The sequence below is a fragment of the Convolutriloba macropyga genome, chromosome 1, assembly GCF_964194025.1.
Source record: "Convolutriloba macropyga chromosome 1, txConMacr16.3, whole genome shotgun sequence".
Classification (NCBI taxonomy): Eukaryota; Metazoa; Xenacoelomorpha; order Acoela; family Convolutidae; genus Convolutriloba; species Convolutriloba macropyga.
In genome coordinates, this window is record NC_134468.1 from 7,445,790 (window position 1) to 7,470,580 (window position 24,791).

General features: G+C 33.4%; 2 protein-coding genes across 3 annotated transcripts in view; one reads left to right on the plus strand and one right to left on the minus strand.

Annotated features, from left to right (window-relative positions):
- The window catches only part of LOC142334689 (uncharacterized), a 293,593-nt gene that overhangs the window by 49,285 nt on the left and 219,517 nt on the right, over window positions 1-24,791 (plus strand). The gene's annotated exons all lie outside the window — the stretch shown is intronic.
- Window positions 1-24,791, minus strand: part of LOC142344528 (ubiquitin carboxyl-terminal hydrolase 34-like) — a 128,083-nt gene that overhangs the window by 37,098 nt on the left and 66,194 nt on the right. The window contains exons 23-25 of the mRNA XM_075396274.1: window positions 19,545-19,922; window positions 15,101-15,408; window positions 14,139-14,366 (exon numbers count right to left, since the gene is read on the minus strand). Of these exons, the coding sequence (XP_075252389.1) occupies window positions 14,139-14,366; window positions 15,101-15,408; window positions 19,545-19,922 (914 nt within the window). The remainder of the gene's footprint in view (window positions 1-14,138; window positions 14,367-15,100; window positions 15,409-19,544; window positions 19,923-24,791) is intronic.

The following is a 24,791-nucleotide window of genomic DNA, read 5'->3' on the forward strand; positions in this document are numbered from 1 at the left end:
CATTAGGGACCCTTATTACACATACGATTTCCTTTGACCTTAAATTAATTCAAAACAAACATAAGTTTTAAAGTGCAAAAGTCATTTTATTGATTGAGGTAAGTCACTTGTGAAATCAAAATCCAAACACGCAAAAAACTTTTGCTGGAAAGAGTGAGAAATGACGTTACACGCAAAAGCCGTTAGTGCAAGGAAGAAGTCAGTCAGAAAAATTCACTTTTTCAACTTCGCTGTGTGAACAAATGTAAAACGAAAAAGAGAGTCACACGACGAAACCAAAAAACATAGCCGGATGAATTCTGGAAACGACTCGAAGATGTCTTTGTCAAAAGGCAGCCTGTCGATTATCTAGATTCGGATGGCAGTGAGCATCAAAGGAGAGAAAAGACTATCTTAATTTAAATAGAAAACATAATTTAAACAAACTACTTTTCAAATTGTACAAGGAAAAAATTCGATAGGAAAACCATATTTCAAGTAATTGAGACAACTTCATTGCTCACACAAATTCAAGCAAGCTGACATTCAGGCAAGTACAAACAAAATACAATGTGCCGAAAATCTTAAAAATAGCCTTTAAATGGAGAATTAGTTGAAAACTCAGTTGAAAAAAAATTTGTATATTGCACTTACGATAAACATTTTTACTGAAACAAAAGGTAGATAACATTTCTAGAAAAACACTGAAACGTAGAGCGAAAATTTAACTTAGGTCTCAAGAAAACAAAAAACTTTTTGTGGCTTCACCGCTTTCCAAAAATTAGCAAACAAGGAAGAAACTTTGAATGAACCGATTTCGAACTACTACAAAAACTTATTGATCAGAAGACAAAGGCGAAGTAAACAAATTACAACTGTAAGGCAAAAAAACTTTAATATTCAAAACCTACCATCAAGAAAATTCACAGAAAATAAATATCAGTCATAAAACTTCAGTCATAAAAAATAAAAAAACAATATATTCAACCAAATTACAGAGCTCGATGATGTGAAATGAAAAAACCACAGAGCTCGATGATGCGAAATGAGATCAACTGAAAGCAAAAAACTTTAAAAACTGGAACAATTCTTAACATTTTTAAATTTTTCAGAACAAAGACAGAGCCAATAAAATTATAGATCATGGAAAAATCATAGGCAAGAAAAAAGGTGACAAAAGATAGAACGTGCAAGGTATAGACTTATTCATTGTATACATGGATTAACAAAAAGGCATTTTATATTTTTCCGAATTCAAAATCAAAACGTTGATAATAAGACAAAAAACTAGTACTTCTTTATTTACTAAACAAGGTTCAGTAAAAACACAATCCTCCTCCTTCCAAAAAAAATTGGTTAGAACGGAATTCAAAGTTTAACCAGCGAGATACTTTGGCCAAATAAGATCAAATTATTTCCAAAATCGCAATTATGAATCAATTTTATTGACATTCAAACGACGTCAAAAAATTATTGATTTATCAAAAACATGACATCTAATGCACTGACAAAAGCCTTATTTAAAAAAACCAATCCAAAAAACAACAAACATTTATACATTGGAGGGAAACCCGATCAAAATTGGACTGTATTTCGTTTAAGGTTAGAATACCAAAAAAAACGGCGGCACTCCTGTAGAAATTATCACAGTAACGTTAACTCATATAATGATTGCAGAAAAGTTCGCTCAAAGTTTGAAGAACAAAAATTAATTTTAAAAAATGAGAATTATTAGCCAATTTTGTACTTAAAAACGCATTTGAAGGCTCTCATATAACACTAAAATGTCAATTCCAGATTGTTATTTATTGATGCAGAGTAATTCTACGAAAAAATACTAAAAAATGAGCTATATGTTCTCTACATGAGCCATATTCTCAACAACACTTTTCAAAGTCAAAAAGTAATTCACTCAACAGAGCGCATAAACAAAACAACTTCTCCCGCTCAGAAAAAATTAGTTCCAATGCAGTTTAACTCACTTTTGCTCTTAGGTCAAAACGCCGATTTAACGAACAGTACTTCGGGTAAAACATAGCCGGATGAATCCCGGAAACGAGTCGAAGATGTCTTTGCCTAAAAACAGCCTGTCGAATAACTAGTTTTGGATGGCAGTGAGTATCAAAGAAGAGAAAAGACTATTTTAATTTGAATAAAAAAGATAATTTATTCAAAAAAAATGATTAAAAAAAATGAATTAAATTACTTTTTTCAATTTATACGAGGAAAAAACTCAATAGGAAAACCATATTTCAAGTAATTGAGACAACTTCATCGCTCAAACAAATTCAGGCAAGCCGAATTAAGCAGCAAATTTTATTTTGAAGGAGATAATTTTATTGAGTGAGGTAAGTCACTTGTGAAATCAAAATCCAAACACGCAAAAAACTTTTGCTGGAAAGGTGAGAAATGACGTTACACGCACAAAAGCCGTTAGTGCAAGGAAGAAGTCAGTCAGAAAAATTCACTTTTTCAGCTTCGCTGTGTGAACAAATGTTAAACGAAAAAGAGAGTCACACGACGAAGCCAAAAAAAATAGCCGGATGAATTCTGGAAACGACTCGAAGATGTCTTTGTCAAAAGGCAGCCTGTCGATTATCTAGATTCGGATGGCAGTGAGCATCAAAGGAGAGAAAAGACTATCTTAATTTAAATAGAAAACATAATTTAAACAAACTACTTTTCAAATTGTACAAGGAAAAAATTCGATAGGAAAACCATATTTCAAGTAATTGAGACAACTTCATTGCTCACACAAATTCAAGCAAGCTGACATTCAGGCAAGTACAAACAAAATACAATGTGCCGAAAATCTTAAAAATAGCCTTTAAATGGAGAATTAGTTCAAAACTCAGTGGAAAAAAAATTTGTATACTGCACTTACGATAAACATTTTTACTGAAACAAAAGGTAGATAACATTTCTAGAAAAACACTGAAGTGTAGAGCGAAAATTTAATTTAGGTCTCAAGAAAATAAAAAACTTTTTGTGGCGTCACCGCTTTCCAAAAATTAGCAAACAAGGAAGAAACTTTGAATGAACCGATTTCGAACTACTACAAAAACTTATTGATCAGAAGACAAAGGCGAAGTAAACAAATTACAACTGTAAGGCAAAAAAACTTTAATATTTAAAACCTACCATCAAGAAAATTCACAGAAAATAAATATCAGTCATAAAACTTCAGTCATAAAAAATAAAAAACAATATATTCAACCAAATTACAGAGCTCGATGATGTGAAATGAAAAAACCACAGAGCTCGATGATGCGAAATGAGATCAACTGAAAGCAAAAAACTTTAAAAACTGGAACAATTCTTAACATTTTTAAATTTTTCAGAACAAAGACAGAGCCAATAAAATTATAGATCATGGAAAAATCATAGAAAAGAAAAAAGGTGACAAAAGATAGAACGTGCAAGGTATAGACTTATTCATTGTATACATGGATTAACAAAAAGGCATTTTATATTTTTCCGAATTCAAAATCAAAACGTTGATAATAAGACAAAAAACTAGTACTTCTTTATTTACTAAACAAGGTTCAGTAAAAACACAATCCTCCTCCTGCCAAAAAAATGGTTAGAACGGAATTCAAAGTTTAACCAGCGAGATACTTTGGCCAAATAAGATCAAATTATTTCCAAAATCGCAATTACGAATCAATTTTTATTGACATTCAAACGACGTCAAAAACTAATTGATTTATCAAAAACATGACATCTAATGCACTGACAAAAGCCTTATTTCAAATAACCAATCCAAAAAACAACAAACATTTATACATTGGAGGGAAACCCGATCAAAATTGGACTGTATTTCGTTTAAGGTTAGAATACCAAAAAAAACGGCGGCACTCCTGTATAAATTATCACAGTAACGTTAACTCATATAATGATTGCAGAAAAGTTCGCTCAAAGTTTGAAGAACAAAAATTAATTTTAAAAAATGAGAATTATTAGCCAATTTTGTACTTAAAAACGCATTTGAAGGCTCTCATATAACACTAAAATATCAATTCCAGATTGTTATTTATTGATGCAGAGTAATTCTACGAAAAAATACTAAAAAATGAGCTATATGTTCTCTACATGAGCCATATTCTCAACAACACTTTTCAAAGTCAAAAAGTAATTCACTCAACAGAGCGCATAAACAAAACAACTTCTCCCGCTCAGAAAAAATTAGTTCCAATGCAGTTTAACTCACTTTTGCTCTTAGGTCAAAACGCCGATTTAACGAACAGTACTTCGGTAAAACATAGCCGGATGAATCCCGGAAACGAGTCGAAGATGTCTTTGCCTAAAAACAGCCTGTCGAATAACTAGTTTTGGATGGCAGTGAGTATCAAAGAAGAGAAAAGACTATTTTAATTTGAATAAAAAAGATAATTTATTCAAAAAAAATGATTAAAAAAAATGAATTAAATTACTTTTTTCAATTTATACGAGGAAAAAACTCAATAGGAAAACCATATTTCAAGTAATTGAGACAACTTCATCGCTCAAACAAATTCAGGCAAGCCGAATTAAGCAGCAAATTTTATTTTGAAGGAGATAATTTTATTGAGTGAGGTAAGTCACTTGTGAAATCAAAATCCAAACACGCAAAAAACTTTTGCTGGAAAGGTGAGAAATGACGTTACACGCACAAAAGCCGTTAGTGCAAGGAAGAAGTCAGTCAGAAAAATTCACTTTTTCAGCTTCGCTGTGTGAACAAATGTTAAACGAAAAAGAGAGTCACACGACGAAACCAAAAAAAATAGCCGGATGAATTCTGGAAACGACTCGAAGATGTCTTTGTCAAAAGGCAGCCTGTCGATTATCTAGATTCGGATGGCAGTGAGCATCAAAGGAGAGAAAAGACTATCTTAATTTAAATAGAAAACATAATTTAAACAAACTACTTTTCAAATTGTACAAGGAAAAAATTCGATAGGAAAACCATATTTCAAGTAATTGAGACAACTTCATTGCTCACACAAATTCAAGCAAGCTGACATTCAGGCAAGTACAAACAAAATACAATGTGCCGAAAATCTTAAAAATAGCCTTTAAATGGAGAATTAGTTGAAAACTCAGTTGAAAAAAAATTTGTATATTGCACTTACGATAAACATTTTTACTGAAACAAAAGGTAGATAACATTTCTAGAAAAACACTGAAGTGTAGAGCGAAAATTTAATTTAGGTCTCAAGAAAATAAAAAACTTTTTGTGGCGTCACCGCTTTCCAAAAATTAGCAAACAAGGAAGAAACTTTGAATGAACCGATTTCGAACTACTACAAAAACTTATTGATCAGAAGACAAAGGCGAAGTAAACAAATTACAACTGTAAGGCAAAAAAACTTTAATATTCAAAACCTACCATCAAGAAAATTCACAGAACATAAATATCAGTCATAAAACTTCAGTCATAAAAAATAAAAAAACAATATATTCAACCAAATTACAGAGCTCGATGATGTGAAATGAAAAAACCACAGAGCTCGATGATGCGAAATGAGATCAACTGAAAGCAAAAAACTTTAAAAACTGGAACAATTCTTAACATTTTTAAATTTTTCAGAACAAAGACAGAGCCAATAAAATTGTAGGTCATGGAAAAATCATAGGCAAGAAAAAAGGTGACAAAAGATAGAACGTGCAAGGTATAGACTTATTCATTGTATACATGGATTAACAAAAAGGCATTTTATATTTTTCCGAATTCAAAATCAAAACGTTGATAATAGGACAAAAAACTAGTACTTCTTTATTTACTAAACAAGGTTCAGTAAAAACACAATCCTCCTCCTGCCAAAAAAATGGTTAGAACGGAATTCAAAGTCTAACCAGCGAGATACTTTGGCCAAATAAGATCAAATTATTTCCAAAATCGCAATTACGAATCAATTTTTATTGACATTCAAACGACGTCAAAAACTAATTGATTTATCAAAAACATGACATCTAATGCACTGACAAAAGCCTTATTTCAAATAACCAATCCAAAAAACAACAAACATTTATACATTGGAGGGAAACCCGATCAAAATTGGACTGTATTTCGTTTAAGGTTAGAATACCAAAAAAACGGCGGCACTCCTGTATAAATTATCACAGTAACGTTAACTCATATAATGATTGCAGAAAAGTTCGCTCTAAGATTGAAGAACAAAAATTAATTTTAAAAAATGAGAATTATTAGCCAATTTTGTACTTAAAAACGCATTTGAAGGCTCTCATATAACACTAAAATATCAATTCCAGATTCTTATTTATTGATGCAGAGTAATTCTACGAAAAAAACTAAAAATGAGCCATATGTTCTCTACATGAGCCATATTCTCAACAACACTTTTCAAAGTCAAAAAGTAATTCACTCAACAGAGCGCATAAACAAAACAACTTCTCCCGCTCAGAAAAAATTAGTTCCAATACAGTTTAACTCACTTTTGCCTTTAGGTCAAAACGCCGATTTAACAAACAGTACTTCGGGTAAAACATAGCCGGATGAATCCCGGAAACGAGTCGAAGATGTCTTTGCCTAAAAACAGCCTGTCGAATAACTAGTTTTGGATGGCAGTGAGTAACAAAGAAGAGAAAAGACTATATTAATTTAAATAAAAAAGATAATTTATTCAAAAAAATAATTAAAAAAATGAATTAAATTACTTTTTTCAATTCATACGAGGAAAAAACTCAATAGGAAAACCATATTTCAAGTATTTGAGACAACTTCATCGCTCAAACAAATTCAGGCAAGCCGAATTAAGCACCAAATTTTATTTTGAAATGAAGCGAAAAACTGTCTGAAATTACGAAAAATTTTTGCAACTTTTTGTTAAAACTCAAAGAAAAAAGTTGCTAGGTAAAACCTTCAAATTATTGTTAAACTCCCTTTATTTACCAAAAACCTTCGATACGCTACAAAACAACCTGAAAATTATAACTTAAAACTTAAATAACATTTGAGACAACATAGAAGTTTCAAAGAACAAAAAAAATAGCTTGAAAAAGCCGCAAGTGGAAAAAAAATTTGCTCGCTTAGCGATCAATTTTTCACACCTACATTTCTCGCTCTGTTTCAGAAGAGGGCATGAACAAACTAACTACACTTTCATTTCTCCGCTCTTCGAATTTGTTCACTGGAACAACTTTGCAAACTTTATTCAATCCATGAACTTGCAGTTTTTCTTGCTTGCTCACTTACCAAAAAAAAACAAAGCAGAAGCCCTGACATACAATTCAAACAATTTTCATTCACTAAATAAAAACTAGACCTAGAACAGACAAATATACCCAGCAGATTACCGGAAAATAGCCGCCGTGGATTCCAATAAGCATGATTCGGATTGAAAGAATAGGATATTAAAAAAAAATTTACAAAAACATTTCTTAAGTCCGATCTATTTTGATGGCATTTCGTCGTCGAACATACTTCTGTTTCTTAGAGAGAGGCTACAGGGGCCACTATCAATACCAATAAGCTTTAGAGATGGTATCTAAGACTTATAGGAATGAAGTTCAAATAGCAGGCATCTAAAATTGGGCTTCATGGGTTTATCCCTTTCTATTTCTGAATTCAATTTTTTATACTGACTCTGTTCATTTTGAATTGCTTTGCTGAGCAACTGATGTTTAAAATCACTTTTAGCAGAATGAGAGAAGAGAGAAACTAGCCAAAAAAATTTTCACTCAAATTGTTGAAAAAGCCGCAAAATGAGGTAAAGCGAAACATTTTTTTGTCCGACGAAGTAAAAAAAATTAGGAGCGCTATAATAGCCGGTTTAGAAGATGAGGGCGGCTATTAATGATTGGATTTGGAAAACCATTTAAAAAACCAGATCCAATTAAACAGTAAAAATCAATGTCAACCTGCCGCATGTAAACAAAAAACCACTAGCGAGAATACAATTTTTTGTTCAAACACCATTTTCTCACTACTTTAAAACTAGAGCGAAAAAAATTTACCACGCACAACCAATCACTTTTGCGCTCCACTTCCTGATTCATATCTCCAATTTGACTTAAAAAATCATGAACATATGTGAACAGTTATTAAAAACATAGCGGGCAGAATTCCGGAAACAACTCGAAGTAGCAGTGACCACACCATTCTCACATCCTTAAAGGGCATTCTACATAATTAAACTAAGCATTTTAGGAAAAAAACAGAAAATAAGAAAAAAACTAACTGACAAAAACTGATACACCATCTGACAAAATTTAATTTTAGATGCGACGCCAAAAAAATCGATTGGTAAAACCCTCTAAAACAAACAGTTTGCAGCAAAACCTTAGCACTTGACAAAAAGTTGAAAAATGGGTTCATAAAAAAACTCTAGGAAAGGGAAAGATGACGGACAAAACCGAAAAGTAGTATTCTCTAAAACTCTACAGACGCTAAATGCAATTTCCAAACAACTAAACCGCGACTATGTTCATTACATTATCTTGTACATCAGTTAACCACCATTGTTTGACGTCGAACTAAAAAACAAAAAAAAAAACAAAACAGATCTGCAAAAAAAATTCAAAATTAATTTTTTTAAAAAGATTCTAATTAGCTTTAAAAATGTTCATTTTTCAAGATTCTTCGCAATCATTATTCGGCAAAAACCTCATATATATTCGCAAAAACCTCATATATCCAAAACACAGGAGAGAAAAATCAAAAGACCATTGGAAACTTCCAAGAACAAAAAAATCTGAAAATAAAAATTTGTATAATTTATTTTAAAGAAAAGTGCCATGTCTAGACTTGAAGAGTCGCCTCATAGTAGCAACATCTAAAAAATATTTCTTAATCAAAAACTGATGAAGAAAAAGAACAGCGACAGCAAGAAGCGGAAGATGAGAAGAGATGGGGGAAAACCATAAACAGCATACAAAAAAAATCGGCAAAAAGTTACTTGAGTTCCTTGAAACACATCAATAAAAAAGAAAGACCACCAAAACTGATGAAACAATTAATATCTGCTACAAAAGTTTGCAAATGCCACAAAAAATGGAGAATAAACATTACCAAAAAAGCTTAAAACAGGCCAACGTGATAAAATTAGCTGAAAATTGAATCTATAAGTGTAATATTGGCTTCAGATGATCAAAAAACTTCCACGCACTTATTTATTTAGAAAATTATGAGAAACACTATTGATTGAAGAAATTGAGTCCGCTAAAACGAAACTGCTTTGAAAAGGACGCATAAGATCAAAAAATTTCGCTCACTTAGCAAAAAAATTTTCATACCTACATTTTGCCTCTCTCAGAAAATGATATAAACAAAAATTTCTCTCCCTCCCTCCTCTCTCTTCTTCGATTAATTCAGCCGATCGACCTAAACAATTATTTTTCAAATGCAGCGTGCACTTTTACATCCTGTTTAAAACAACCTGCAAAAAATTATTGATCACAAAAATAAGTTCATATATTTATTTAGCAATCATGACTGAAAAATTTAACAGTCATTCTACTTTCTGTATAAAAGTGAAAAAAGATTACAGAGATTCGAGAAACTAAAATATTTTGCAAAAAAATTGTCGAAGCATTAAAAAATTTTTTAAAAAAATATATTAAAAATCTAATTAAGAAACAAATTTTCATTGCATTGCAAAGATTAAACTTAAAAAACAAGAGCACAGAAACTTTTCCTAATTAAAACCAAAAACAAAACAGGAAAGAAAAATTGGAAGAAACTGGCAGAAAAGGGTTAGTATGTGTACAAATCTTTGAAACAAAAAAATCCGTCTTAAAGAGTTGTTCAAAGCATGCATTACCAACCCAACGTCGCCATATACTTTGATATCTCAGAAAAAAATCCTCTCAAACATCCAAAAATGAAGAAATTAAGGGAAAAAATCCAAAAATCAATGAGAAATATGTTCAAATTTTACATTTGAAAAGAAAAACTAGGCTCTGCAAACCTTTCTGGCATCAATATCAGATGGCGGAAAGGGACAAAAAAACGTCTTAAAACGATTATCTACATGCGCCATTCTGTCCAAAACATTTTTCAAAGTCAAAAAGTCATTCACTGAACACAGCGCATGATAAAAAACTGCTCTCGCTTAGCAAAAATCTGTTCAGCATGACAGCCTTTCTCACTTTCGCTTTTATGTCAAAATGTTGCATTAATAAAACTACTTCATTAAAAAAAACATAGCCTGAATCGCTGCGAAACAATAGACATGCGTGCCGTATAATAGAGATAGAAACAAATACAAATCTAAACTAAAAAAAATCGACGCCGCTCCAAAAACTAGGTAAAAAACATTCAGCGATAAATAAAGCTTGTTAAAATTCATTCCGCAGACGCCTCTTATTAGGGTCCTTTACTTCACAAATGAGTTCCTTTGACCTTAAAAAAATTCAAACTAAACTTCAGATTTGAAGTGCAAAAGTCATTTTATTGAGTAAGGTAATTCACGTATGATCAAAATCTAATCACACAAATAACCTAAAAACTTTTGCTAAAGCTAGTGAGAAATGACGTCACGCGCGCAAATGCCGTTAGTGAGAGGAAGAAGTCATTCAGAAAATTTGACTTTTTCAGCTTTGCTGTGTGAACAAATGTAAAACGAAAAAAGAGCGTCAGACGACGAAACAAAACATAGCCGGAAGAATTCCGGGCGCGACTCGAAGCGTCAGAACTTCACTAACAAAACCGTAATTGCAACGGAAGCCACAAACTTTTGTATGAAACCCTTAACTCACTACCTCACCACGTCTGCTCTAAAAATTGGTGAAACTAAAACCACTGTCAACAAGAGAAACAAAATGCAGCAAAAATTTATATTATTGAAAACGTTTGGTAACGTTAAAAAATCAAAAATAATTAAAGTGGTCAGAAACCTGAAAGTCTGAAAAAGCTGACAAGGTTATCAATAGCCCTCAAATAAATCATGATTCTAATCGGAAAAAGATCCCGAAAGCAAACGGCAGATAATAATCTTAGAAACTAAGTTGAATCTTTTCAAAAAAGAAAACTCAAATTTAAGAATCGGAAAATACCTATAATTACATTTTTAATCACTGCGGTTAAGACAAAAAACAACACACACCTGTTCGTTCTTGTACATAAGCTAGTCAGCATGATTTCATACTAAATCAAAAACAAAATTGATCATAGAAGAGACATAAGCAGCAGAATATTCAAAGGCAAAAACTCGTTTTAATTAAAACCAAGGCCGGAAGGAAGCTGCAGTAATTAGTCATAAGTTGAAATTTTGGAAAAAGCTTGTTATCAAACTCTCAATACTGCCTTATGTTGAATGAAATCAATTTCAAACCAAAGAAATGACGAAAATCTAAGAAAAAGCTGAAATCATTCATTTTTTACAACTGAAAAAATCAATATACCAAAAATAAATGTAGGTGCCAGGACAAAACTATAATGATACTAACTATAATGTAAATATGGGCACAATGTAAGGAACACCGTAACAAAAAGACATTCTTGATTTTTGAAAGTTGAAAATCAATTTAAAAAATTCAAGAAAAACGAATACATTTCATTGTTCAGCATTCAAGACATAGAAAAGATAACTAGTCATCCGATACAAAGATCTATTCTCCTGAAGAGAACAAAAAATAGGAAAAAGCAGAATTCATAAATACGAAAAATTGAAACATTTTGCAAAAAAACGGTCAAAGAACTTTTAAGTGAAGACTGCATTTATGAAAAAGTTTTAACTGTTTTTTCAAAACTTAGCGCCCAAAAAATGATTGAATTTTTATTGAAACGAAATTAAAGACCCTCATGTGGCACAAAAAAACTTTCTGGCAAATACAACCAAAACACAAACGGAAAAACTGACGAAATCGGAAAACTACCAAAATCGGATTAGCATATGCACAATTTTATGAAACAAAATTACATCGAGGTAGAAAGAGGCGTTGAGTGTAGGAATTATCAAAGAGAAGTTCCCATATTAACTGATTTTTGACAAAAAGACGGTTAAAAGATCCAAAAATGAAGAAATTAACATTTAGCCAAAAATTAACTAACAAACCAAGAATTATGTGCCAATTTTCAACTTGGAACGGATTTTCAGGCTCTGCAAAACACTGTTGTATCAATTTCCCAGATGACATTTCAATATAGTATCGAATAAATTTTTTTTTCTACAAGAAACCAAATTAAAAGCAAAAAAAATTGGGCCACTTAGACGAAAAAACGGCTAAAAACGGTCATCTATAAGTGCAATTCAGTCAAAAACTACTTTTCAAAGTCAAAAAGTCATTTACTAAACGCAGCGCATGATCAAAAAATTTCTCTCGCTTAGCGAAAATCTGTTCACCGAGACAGCTTTTCTCACTTTCGCTTTTAGGTCAAAATGCTGCGTGAACAAATCTACTTTCTGTAAAAAAAACATAGCCGGAAGAATTGCGGAACCGACTCAAAGCGTTAAAACTTCACAAGCAAAACCGTAATTGCAGCAGAAGCCATTACCTTTGTATTAAACCATTAACTCTTTACCTCCCGAGGTCTGATCTAAACATTGGTGAAACTTAAACCACTGTTACCAAAAGAAACAAAATGCAGCAAAACTTCATAATATTGAAAACGTTTGGTAACGTTAAAAAAATCCGATACAATTAAGATGGTCAAAATACTGATAGGTTGAAAACGCTGACAAGGCTATCAATTGCCCCCCAAAATAATTCAGGATTCTAATCTCAAAGATCGGTAAAGCAAACGGCAGATAATAATAACTAAGTTAAAACTTTTCAAAAAAGAATGCTCAAATTCAAGAATTAGAAAACTACTACAGTTATATTTCTCATCACTGCAATAATGACAAAAACAACATATACATTTTTCTTCTTGTATATATGCTAGACAACATGATTTCAAACTATTCAAAAATAAAAATCATAGAAAAGCAACCGAGTAATATTTAAAGGCAAAAAATGTTTAAGAACAATACCAAGGTCGGAAAAAATACAATAAAAAGTAATAGGTGGAAATTCTGGAAAAGGCTTTCTAGTAAACTCTTAGTACTGCCTTATGTTGAATGAAATTAATTTCAACCCAAAGAAATGACGAAAATCTAAGAAAAAGCCGTAATCATTCAATTTGTTAATAACTGAAAAAATCAATATAAACAGTATAATGTAGGTGCCAGGACAGAGCTAGAATGATACAAGCTAGAAAGTGAACAATATGGACAAAATGTAAGGAACACCGTAACAAAGACTAATTCTTGATTTTTGAAAGTTCAAATCAAAGTTTAAAAGTTTTGAAAGTTTAAAAATCAAATTTAAAAAACAAGAAAAACTAACACCATTTCATTTTTCAGCATTCGAGATACAGAAAAGACAACGATTCATCCTAGACAAAAATCTATCCTCCTCAACAGATCAAAAAAGAAAAAGCAGAAATCAAACATACGAAACATTGAAACATTTTGCAAAAAAGTCAAAAAATTTTTAGGACTGCATTTATAAAAAAAAATTAACTGTTTTTCAAACATTTAACACTAAAAAATTATTGACGTTTTTTTTAAACGAAATTAAAGCCCCTCATGTTGCCCAAAAAGAATATTTCTAGTAATTAAAACCAAAATACAGACAAAAAACAGAAAAATAGGAAAAAAAAACTACCAAAATCGGATTAGCATATGTACAATTTTATAAAACAAAATTACATCGAGGTAAAAAGAGGCATTGAGTATATGAATTTTTAACGGGAAGTTGTCATATTGACTGATTTTTGACAAAAAGACGGCTAAAAGATCCAAAAATGAAGAAAATAATAGGAAAAAAGCCCAAAATTAATTAAAAAATCAAGAAATTTATGCCAATTTTGAACTTGAAACGCGTTTTCAGGCACTGCAAAACACTGTGCTATTAATTTCCAAGTTTACATTTCAATATAGCATCGAATAAAAATCATTTCTACTTCCGGTAAAAAAAACATTACTTCCGGTAAAAAAAAAACCTTAAGAAAACCAATACTCCTCTTCGAGTCGTAAAAACCGTGAGAAAACCAATACTCCTCTTCGAGTCGTAAAAACCATGAGCACCGCAATATAGCTTCGCTCAGCTTACAGCTATAACAAAAAGACCGATAGAAAACCAATACTCCTCTTCGAGTCGTAAAAACCAAGAGCACCGCAATGTAGCTCCGCTCAGCTTAACTTCTCGCAGCTATAATTAAAAAAAATACTCACCCATTGTAGTGCACTTCTTCCGCTGACAACTAGAATGAGCCGTGAAGAGCAGGTCAACGAGGACAGGCACTGCCTCGTCAGGGAAGAGAAGCAGGATCTCTTTCAGACAAGAGAGAGATGCCTGTCTATGCTCGGTAGCCTGACTGGGGTTGAGAAGGGAGAGGAGTTTGTCACAGGTGACACTGATGTTCTTCCATTGAGGGAGACCAGAGCTGCTGCTCCGATGGCCTGCAAAACGGTGATCAAAAGAGCCTGAGTGAATTGAAACTTGAAAAGACACGGAAGATTTTGATATTACCGGCAAAATTTCATAAAATGCACGATATAGATTATCAATGATTATCTATATAGTACATTTCATATGCAATTGATCTTGATAAGTGACCTTTTCCGTTGATATGAGATCTTATCTGTTGATAAGAGACCTTATCCGTTGAAACGCATATTAGGCGCTTACACAATCGTATATATCTTTCGTATACATCTTTTCAAGAGCCGTTTCTTATCGGGGAATTGCAGTAGTTAGCTTGGGCTCAGGTAGGACAGCAGAAGTAGGGCGCGCATTAAGGGGGGGTGGGGGTTGGATTTGGAGTGGGCTGGGGGTTTAGGGATACAAACCATCCAAATAAAAACTTTTCACCATGATTATATGTATTCTCCGCTGTTTCGATGAGTGAACTGTATACTTAGAGAGTAGTAGAGCTCTAACCGCCCCGAATATCAAAACTCCTCTTCGAGTAGCAAAAACCGCAGGGCTAATATTATTGCTACAAAATTAGTTTGAGAGCAATCAATAAAACTCCAAACAACTACAAAAGTAAAAAAAAAATAGAGAGCTGTGTACAGCATTGACAAATTGTACAAAACCGGAGTCAAACGGTTCGCATCATAAAGTTGCGTTTTGTCGAAATCTGTGCGAAAGACCTCTCCATTACAAAAAAAATAGCGATTATTTAGCCTACCTTCAGAAGAGGTTCCCGTTCTTGTGCTTTGCGATGATGTTGGAGCTGAAACCTCCGTAACTTCATCTTCGGCCGTCCTGTATGTATTTAGTACCTTGGTCAACAACCCTACGATTTCACCCCTCACAGTTACCGGTGTCTGGGCATTTCCTCCTGCGACTGTGGAAGCAGACCCCGTGTGGAATATGGAAACATGCTGAGAGGCCTCGAAAGCCGAGAAGAGGGCGTCCGTCAAAATCCGGAGACCTTGAGTTTCTCGGATGAAGAATCTGATGTCATTCTCAGTTTGCAAGAGCAGAGAGAAAATCCTGAAAGCCATTTTCGAATTAGTTAGATAATCATTTAAGAGTTCAAATAAGCGACAGGTAAAGAACCAATCAATGAATTAGTCTTGGTCAGAACAACCGACTACTTCGGACGAATCGAATTGCTCTCGAACCAGAAGCGAGCGTATGGCTTTGGTTGTAGCTGGAAAAAGCTAAGGGAGGTTAGTCTCAGAGGGCAAGAATAATAGCGGGTTTGGGGGTTCGAGTAAAAACGGGGGCGGAGGAGGAGCGGTCAAAGACCACAATTCAATCAATAAAATCTGTCTTCAAGAGTTTTTCAGCTCAACTGAACTGTACACAAAAATAAGATATTCTTCTTCTTTTTTGGACATGCGATAGATAAAATGAATACAAACTATTTCAAAAATAAATTGATCCTAGAGAAAAAAAGAAAAAACTCAAAGGCAAGAAAGTTTTAAAACAATGCCAAAGTCCCTCAAAAAACTGCAGAAGGTAGTAATCAGTCAAAAATTTGCTAAAGGATTTCGAGCAAATTCTCTCTGCCGCATTTTGATAAATGAAATCAATTGCAAACCAGAAAAATGACGAAATCCTAAGAAAAATACAAAATCGTTAAAATTTTTGACAACTGAAAAAAGAAAAACTAAAAAATATACAGATGCTAGAATAATGGATGTTAGAATGTACAGAATTTAGGAACAATGTAAGAAACACAAACAAAAGACTACCTATTTTCGAAAGTTCAAACTTGAAGGAAAATAAAACGAATACATTTCAAAATTTAAAATTTAGCCTTCTAAATTTAGATTAAACCAGGAGCACTCCTCCTGTACAGATAAAAAAAAGTAGGAACAAACTTCAGAGATTGGAAACGTTGAAATATTTTGCAAAAAAAGGTCAAAACTTCATTTATTTAAAAAACCAAAACGCCAAAAAACAATTAAATTATTAATAATTTGAAAGTAAAATCACTGGCGTTGCATTAAAAAACTGTTTCAAGTAAGTTAAACCGGAATTACAAAAACTGAGAAATTCGGACATAACCGACTAACGTCGGGCAAATTGCTCTCAAACGACCGACGAGCGGTTGGCTTCATCAGTAGCTAGCCACGGTTTAGTGAGACTAGCTTTAGATTAATTGGCCCGTAAGGTGAGCCCAGCGGGGGTGCACCGCAGCGGGGGTGCAAAAGTGCAATGGCGGACTGATGTGGGGGCGTTGGGTGGGTGGGGGTGTGATATCAATTTCTAAGAAGCGCCCTTCACACCATAAGAATAAGTCTCCGAAAGAGTTTGTTAATCGCATACCTGAAGAATAGTGGGCTGAACGGCTAAAGAGAACATTATGCAAACTCGGCGCCACCTCATCCCGTTTCTGAAGACAGAAGTCAAATGGGTCAGACGAAAAAACGGACAAGCGAAGAATTGCATAAAAAAGACAAACAGGATTAATATATCTGTTGAAAATTGATTTTGAGAGCAATGGACAATGGTTTCCTTAAAGAGCCTGTTAAATCATTTATGATAAAAAAATTTATACCATAACTCATTGTTAATGAAGATCAGAGATGATGACATAACGCCACATAACAGCAGCTCAAGTGCGGCATCGACAAAGAGAGAGATGGTGTGAGATAGAGAGATAAAATGTGAACGAGAAAGAGAAGAAAAGAAAACCTAACGGGCAGAGAGAAAGAGAGATAGGAATATTTTCCATGCTGGTATCCGACTCTGTAACTTCTACTTTTCTAGGCTTGTTAGTAAATAAATCAAACAGAAAAAAACTGAAAAAGGCAAAATTAAAAACAAGTTTTCAACTTCGCGGTAAAAAAGTTCAAAACCATTTTTGTCTGGAAAGCTCTGTCCAGTAACCCAACTCCAAGACTTAAACAGATTCCTTGGCCAGTAATAGTCGTTAAACTGAGAAAAGGACGAAAAATATTGAACAATTTTGGAAACAATTGCAAATTTCAAAATTTTGCATATATCACGATATTGATATCTCAAGAACCATTTGATTGTCTCAAGAGACTATCCAGTATCCCTGTATCGAGCCTGAAATAGTTTCACTGGCTCATAAAGATCCATACACTTGGAACATAATAAAAATTTTCCGAAAATTTGAAAAATTTAATTTTTTTCCCAAAAATTACACTGGAGTCATAAAAAGTATTGAAAGTATCACCATTCAATTAACTCTAGAAGCTATGCAGCAGAATTCGTGAATTTAAAAAAGTGATTTTAAAATCTTGACGAAAAATTCATTACATCTAAAATCTATGCAGTACCATATTATCTAACAAAATTGTAAGTTCTATTAAAAAAAGCCAAAACTTGTGACATTAAAAGTTGAAAATAAATCCATCACCTACAAAAATTTTCCAGTAACCTATTATCAAACCCTAACGTTGACCAATTAAAATTTCATGGCCACTTAAAACTATTTCATGGCCAATTAAAATTTGTCAGTAACTTATAATCAAAACCCTTAGGAGGTTTTCTGGCCCCTGGTTCTGGAAAGATCTGAATAAGGTTCCTTGACACCCAGGGCAAATAAAAATCAGAAAACGTCAAAAATTTTTTAAAAAGCTAAAATAATTTCGCAAAGAAGTATAAATTTGCGTGGTTTAGCGAGCGGTTGTTCGTCAGTAGCTAGAAACTGGGGGTGGTGGGTGCACCGAGGGCTGATTTGGTTGGGCAACGCTGGGGTGGGGGTGACAGCGCGCGTGGTGGGGGGGTGGGGCAGGTCAACAGTGGAGGTGTCTTCAACCTCTAAGAACCGCCCTTCACAACATAAGTATCACTCTCCAAAACAGTTTGAGCTGAAACAGAGCTGAAAGGCTCCGAGATCACCTAATGCCCGCAGGGCGCTACCTGTTTATCCCGTTTTTGAAGACCAAAAGTCAAAAGCGTCAGACGAAAAATCGGTCAAGCGAAAAATCGCATAAAAAAGACCGACAGGACTAATATAATTGCTACAAACGTCGTGAGAGCAATTAAAAAAACTAGTCAACTCGTATTAGAATGTGAACAATTTAAAAAACAATATCACCTCGTGGGAGAAAGAGGCATTCAGCATTTGAATTATCAATGGGAAGTTCCCATATGAACTTCGATTAAAAAAGACGGCTTAAGGATCCAAAAATGAAGAATTAAATGGAAGAACCCAAAAACTAACCGAAATATCAAGAAATATGAGCTAATTTTGAACTTGAAACGCTCTATTAGGCTCTGCAAAGCACTGTGGTATCAGTTTCCGAGAACTAAATTTCAATATGACGTCAAATAAAAAATATTTCAACAAAAAGTTACAAGCCAAAATCTGGGCCAATTAGGAGAAAACGGTTAAAAATCGGTATCTATGTGAGCCATTCGGTCAATACACACTTTTCAAAAAACGGTCAAAAAGTCAATCTCTGAACGCAGCGCATGATCAAAAAAAAACTTCTCTCGCTCAGAAAAATTACTTCACTCGGTTATTTTACTCACTTTTGCTTTTAGGTCAAAATGCCGTCTGAACGAATAGTACTTCCGGTTAAAAAAATTCTTAAGAAAAACAAATATTCCTCTTCGAGTCGTAAAAAGCCAAGAGCACCGCAACATAGCTCCGCTCAGCTTACATCTTCGCAGCTATAAACATAACCGACTAAACGTCGGATGAATTGCTCTCGAACGACTAGTGGGAGCTCTAATCAATTGCGCCTGCTTCAGTTGGGGGGAGCCTAAATGGGACTAAGAAGTTCAATAGTGGTCTTCCATTAACCGCATTAGAGGTTAACATATACTGCTAGTAAGATTTAAAATGAAAAATGGCACCCGTTTCGGCGCACTTTTCATTTGAGTTTTAGTGTTAAATTGACGCCAATTGAGTCTAGCTGCTTGAAATTTTGATTAAGAGAGAATTTTAGATCATGCGAAACGCAAAAAGTCAAGGGCGTAAAAGTCACTCGAAAAGTCAAAACGGTCAAGCGAAAAATTTGAATACAAAAAGACACACGTTTACAATAATTACTTCTCTACGAGATCAATTAATAACCGTATTACAAACTACTTCCAAATTTTGCCAACTATCCCGCAAAAAAACTATCCCGTAAAAAGAACTTTACTATGCTGAAAATGAATGATTTCCTCGCAAACTATCATGAACTCAAATTTCTTACCTCGGTACAGTCAACCACAACCCTCTCTTCGTAAGACACTTCGTAAACTGAAAGATCAGCTTCTTCTTGAAAGCCACGACCTCTCTCCTCTCAGCCAGACTCAGTTGGCTATCAGATGGCGAGCTCATCCGCAATTCTGCATTTTCATCACTGGCATAGTTCAGCAAAATTTCGACCGTCTTCAGAAGCTCGTTGGAGGCCTTTGAGTACAAATTGTAGTATGGAAAGACATTCTCAAGAGCCCAGAGGAAGTTGTCGTGTTGCATAAAGGTGAAAGTGAAGTTGGCAGAAAGCGCACAACAGATGCGTAGGAGGCCAAAGAAACTATGCAGGCATTGTTTGTTGAAAGTAATCAGATCGCGTTCTTCGTGATTAACTCTGAAACAATACGAATTGTTAAGAAGTTCGTTCTTCATTTAAAATCCATAAATTATATCTTCACGGAGGCACATAAAAATATGGCGGGGGTTCAATGGTAAGCTTTGGTAGCGCATTTGATTACTGTAAAATCATCATTTGAAATATGGGGTTACGTAGAAAATTTATTATCAGTATTATTAAACATACCCGGCAGATTGTCGGAAAATAGCCGCCGTTGATTCCCATAACTCTATTGGGATTGAAAGAAAAAAAAATATCAACAAAAATTGATTTTTGGATAAAATTGATTTTTGTATAAAATAAATTGATTTTTAAGTGCAATTTATTTTGATGTCATTTATGAATAATCTCTTCATTTTGAATTGCTTTGCTGAGCAGCTGCTGTTTAAAAGGACTCTGAGCAGAATGACAGAAGAGTGAAACTAGCCTAGAGAAGTCAAAAAGATTTCACGCAAAATGTCGAAAAAGCGGCAAAATGGGTAAAGCGAAAAAAAGTTTGACGAAGTAAAAAAACATAGCAGGACAAGTCCTGACGTACAATTCAAAGAATTTTCATTGACTAAACAAAAAACTAGACCTGAAATGAACTACGAACGGATTGGGAAAACCATTTAGACAAAAATCCGATCCAAAAAATCGAAAAAATACTAAAAACCAAAGTTAAATTAATTGCCCATATGAACAAAAAACCACTAGCGAGAAAGCGAATTTTTGTTCAAACACCGTTTTCTCACACTACTTTAAAATTAGAGCGAAAAAATTTCACGCCGCAAAACCACTCGCTTTTTCCCTCCACTTCCTGTTTCGGCGTGACCAAAATCACTACTCCAATTTGACTTCAAAAATCATGAAAATATGTGAACAGATCTTAAAAAAAAAGAGACAGCGCCCCAAGACAATTCAAATTCTTTGAATTGTAAAAAATAGGAGCGCTATAATAGCCGGCTGAAAGATGAGGGCGGCTATTAGTTATATAACCCTATAAAAACAGCAAACATAGCCGGCAGATTGCCGGATTAGCTGCGAAAGAATAGACCTGCGTGCCATATAATAGAGATAGAAACAGATACAGATCTAAATTGAAAAAAAAACGCCGCTCAAAAAAACTAGGTAAAAAACATTCAGCGATAAATTAATAAAGCTTATTAAAATTCATTCCTCAGAAGCCTCTTATTAGGGACCATTACTGCACCAATGAGTTCCTTTGACCTTAAACAAATTCAAATTAAACTTAAGTTTTAAAGTGCAGAAGTCATTTTATTGAGTGAGGTAAGTCACGTATGATCAAAATCTAATCACGCAATTAACCTAAAAACATTTGCTAAAGCGAGTGAAAAATGACGTCACGCGCGCAAATGCCGTTAGTGAGAGGAAGAAGTCATTCAGAAAATTTGACTTTTTCAGGTTTGCTGCGTGAACAAATGTAAAACGAAAAAAGAGCGTCAGACGACGAAGCAAAAATTATAGCAGGACAATTCCTGAAATACAATCCAAGGAATTGAATGAAAAACAGGCCTAATGTACCTGACCAGCAGATCAATTGAACAATCCCAGCCAAAAAGACGAAATTTGAGAAGCTAAAAGAATCAAACTAAACAAAACAATTATTCCTAAAACTCTTGAAGCTTTTAACCTAAAGGCCTTCTATGACACAATGCAATATAGTTATTAACTCACGCAAAATACTTGAAAGGGATTAATTTGACACTAAAGGTAGATGATGTCGAAAAAAATGACAGATGCTTCAAAAGAAATGCGAAAAAAGCTTCAAATGGAAATCAAAAATTTAAAGATATTTTTCGAAAATGTGTCGGGAAAACATGTTCAAATTCAGTTTTTTTCTGTGGAGTTCTGTCTTGTAACTCATCTTCAACATTTAAAAAGTTTCGTTGGCCAATAAAGATAGTTAAACTCAGAAAATGACAAAAAAATTCAAAAAATTTGAAAACAATCAAAAAAATTTAAATTGCAAGCTTTATTTTAAAAAATTACTTATATTTGCAATCTAAAAAAACAGAAAACTATTTTGTTGCCACCAGAAACTCTGCATTAACATACTAGCAAACTCAATAGCAGCAAACCCCTGGACTGAGGAAAAAGAGAAAAATTTCAGAAAGTCAAAGAAAAAATTACAATTTGAAAATCGCTTAAATTTGTAATATTAAAATCTTGAAACACATTCCCCATTACCACTAGAAACTATGCAGTAACCTATTATCAAAACCTAAAGAAAAGGTTTTGGCTGTTCGGGTTAGAGAAACCTAAAAATTGACAACCATTTTCAAAAATTTGAAAAAATTGGCTTATGCCTTGGCCAATAAAAATTTTGCAGTAAACTATTAGCAAATCCTAGACAAGATTTCTTGCCCCTGGAGCTGGAAAACTTGAATAATGACAATTAATGTCAGAAAATTGGAAAAAACTGCAAGTTTTATAAAAAAAAATTGGTAAAATTCGTGAAGTTGAAAAGCATTCCATTACCACTAGAAACTATAAAATAACCTATTATTGTGACACCAAGAGCTGAAACAACAAAAATATTCAAAAAAACTTGAAAAAAATTTAAAAATTAGATTAAATTACCGTGTTTATGTTTGGTGTAGCAATACATATAGCTCTTAAAATGGCCATAGAAAGTAATTACGTCTTGCAAAGGACCTTTACCAACTTTTACAAACCTCAATTTCAGACTGGTCCAACAAAAATCCGAAAATTTGGGCTCAAAAACTTCTGAAAATGACCTGTTAACCTTGAATTACGGTCTTCCCAGTAGCTTCACCACTCTAAGTACTTGAAAAACTACTAAACGCGGCTATTAGTTATATAACCCTATTAGGCGGCTATTAGTTATATAACCCTATAAAAACAGCAAACATAGCCGGCAGATTGCCGGAATAGCTGCGAAAGAATAGACCTGCGTGCCATATAATAGAGATAGAAACAGATACAGATCTAAATTGAAAAAAAAAACGCCGCTCAAAAAAACTAGGTAAAAAACATTCAGCGATAAATTAATAAAGCTTATTAAAATTCATTCCTCAGAAGCCTCTTATTAGGGACCATTACTGCACCAATGAGTTCCTTTGACCTTAAACAAATTCAAATTAAACTTAAGTTTTAAAGTGCAGAAGTCATTTTATTGAGTGAGGTAAGTCACGTATGATCAAAATCTAATCACGCAATTAACCTAAAAACATTTGCTAAAGCTAGTGAAAAATGACGTCACGCGCGCAAATGCCGTTAGTGAGAGGAAGAAGTCATTCAGAAAATTTGACTTTTTCAGGTTTGCTGCGTGAACAAATGTAAAACGAAAAAAGAGCGTCAGACGACGAAGCAAAAATTATAGCAGGACAATTCCTGAAATACAATCCAAGGAATTGAATGAAAAACAGGCCTAATGTACCAGACCAGCAGATCAATTGAACAATCCCAGCCAAAAAGACGAAATTTGAGAAGCTAAAAGAATCAAACTAAACAAAACAATTATTCCTAAAACTCTTGAAGCTTTTAACCTAAAGGCCATCTATGACACAATGCAATATAGTTATTAACTCACGCAAAATACTTGAAAGGGATTAATTTGACACTAAAGGTAGATAATGTCGAAAAAAATGACAGATGCTTCAAAAGAAATGCGAAAAAAGCTTCAAATGGAAATCAAAAATTTAAAGATATTTTTCGAAAATGTGTCGGGAAAACATGTTCAAATTCAGTTTTTTTCTGTGGAGTTCTGTCTTGTAACTCATCTTCAACATTTAAAAAGTTTCGTTGGCCAATAAAGATAGTTAAACTCAGAAAATGACAAAAAAATTCAAAAAATTTGAAAACAATCAAAAAAATTTAAATTGCAAGCTTTATTTTAAAAAATTACTTATATTTGCAATCTAAAAAAACAGAAAACTATTTTGTTGCCACCAGAAACTCTGCATTAACATACTAGCAAACTCAATAGCAGCAAACCCCTGGACTGAGGAAAAAGAGAAAAATTTCAGAAAGTCAAAGAAAAAATTACAATTTGAAAATCGCTTAAATTTGTAATATTAAAATCTTGAAACACATTCCCCATTACCACTAGAAACTATGCAGTAACCTATTATCAAAACCTAAAGAAAAGGTTTTGGCTGTTCGGGTTAGAGAAACCTAAAAATTGACAACCATTTTCAAAAATTTGAAAAAATTGGCTTATGCCTTGGCCAATAAAAATTTTGCAGTAAACTATTAGCAAATCCTAGACAAGATTTCTTGCCCCTGGAGCTGGAAAACTTGAATAATGACAATTAATGTCAGAAAATTGGAAAAAACTGCAAGTTTTATAAAAAAAAATTGGTAAAATTCGTGAAGTTGAAAAGCATTCCATTACCACTAGAAACTATAAAATAACCTATTATTGTGACACCAAGAGCTGAAACAACAAAAATATTCAAAAAAACTTGAAAAAAATTTAAAAATTAGATTAAATTACCGTGTTTATGTTTGGTGTAGCAATACATATAGCTCTTAAAATGGCCATAGAAAGTAATTACGTCTTGCAAAGGACCTTTACCAACTTTTACAAACCTCAATTTCAGACTGGTCCAACAAAAATCCGAAAATTTGGGCTCAAAAACTTCTGAAAATGACCTGTTAACCTTGAATTACGGTCTTCCCAGTAGCTTCACCACTCTAAGTACTTGAAAAACTACTAAACGCGGCTAAGGGCCTCTAATGAAGCTTGATGCCCGCTGAGCTTTACCTGTTTATCCCATTTTGAAAGCTCAAAGTCATGAAAAAAGGTGTGAAAACATCTTACAAAAATTTTAAAAAAGACAGAGCACCAATGCAATCCAATTCTTGGATTGTAAAAAACCAAGAGCACCGCAATATAGC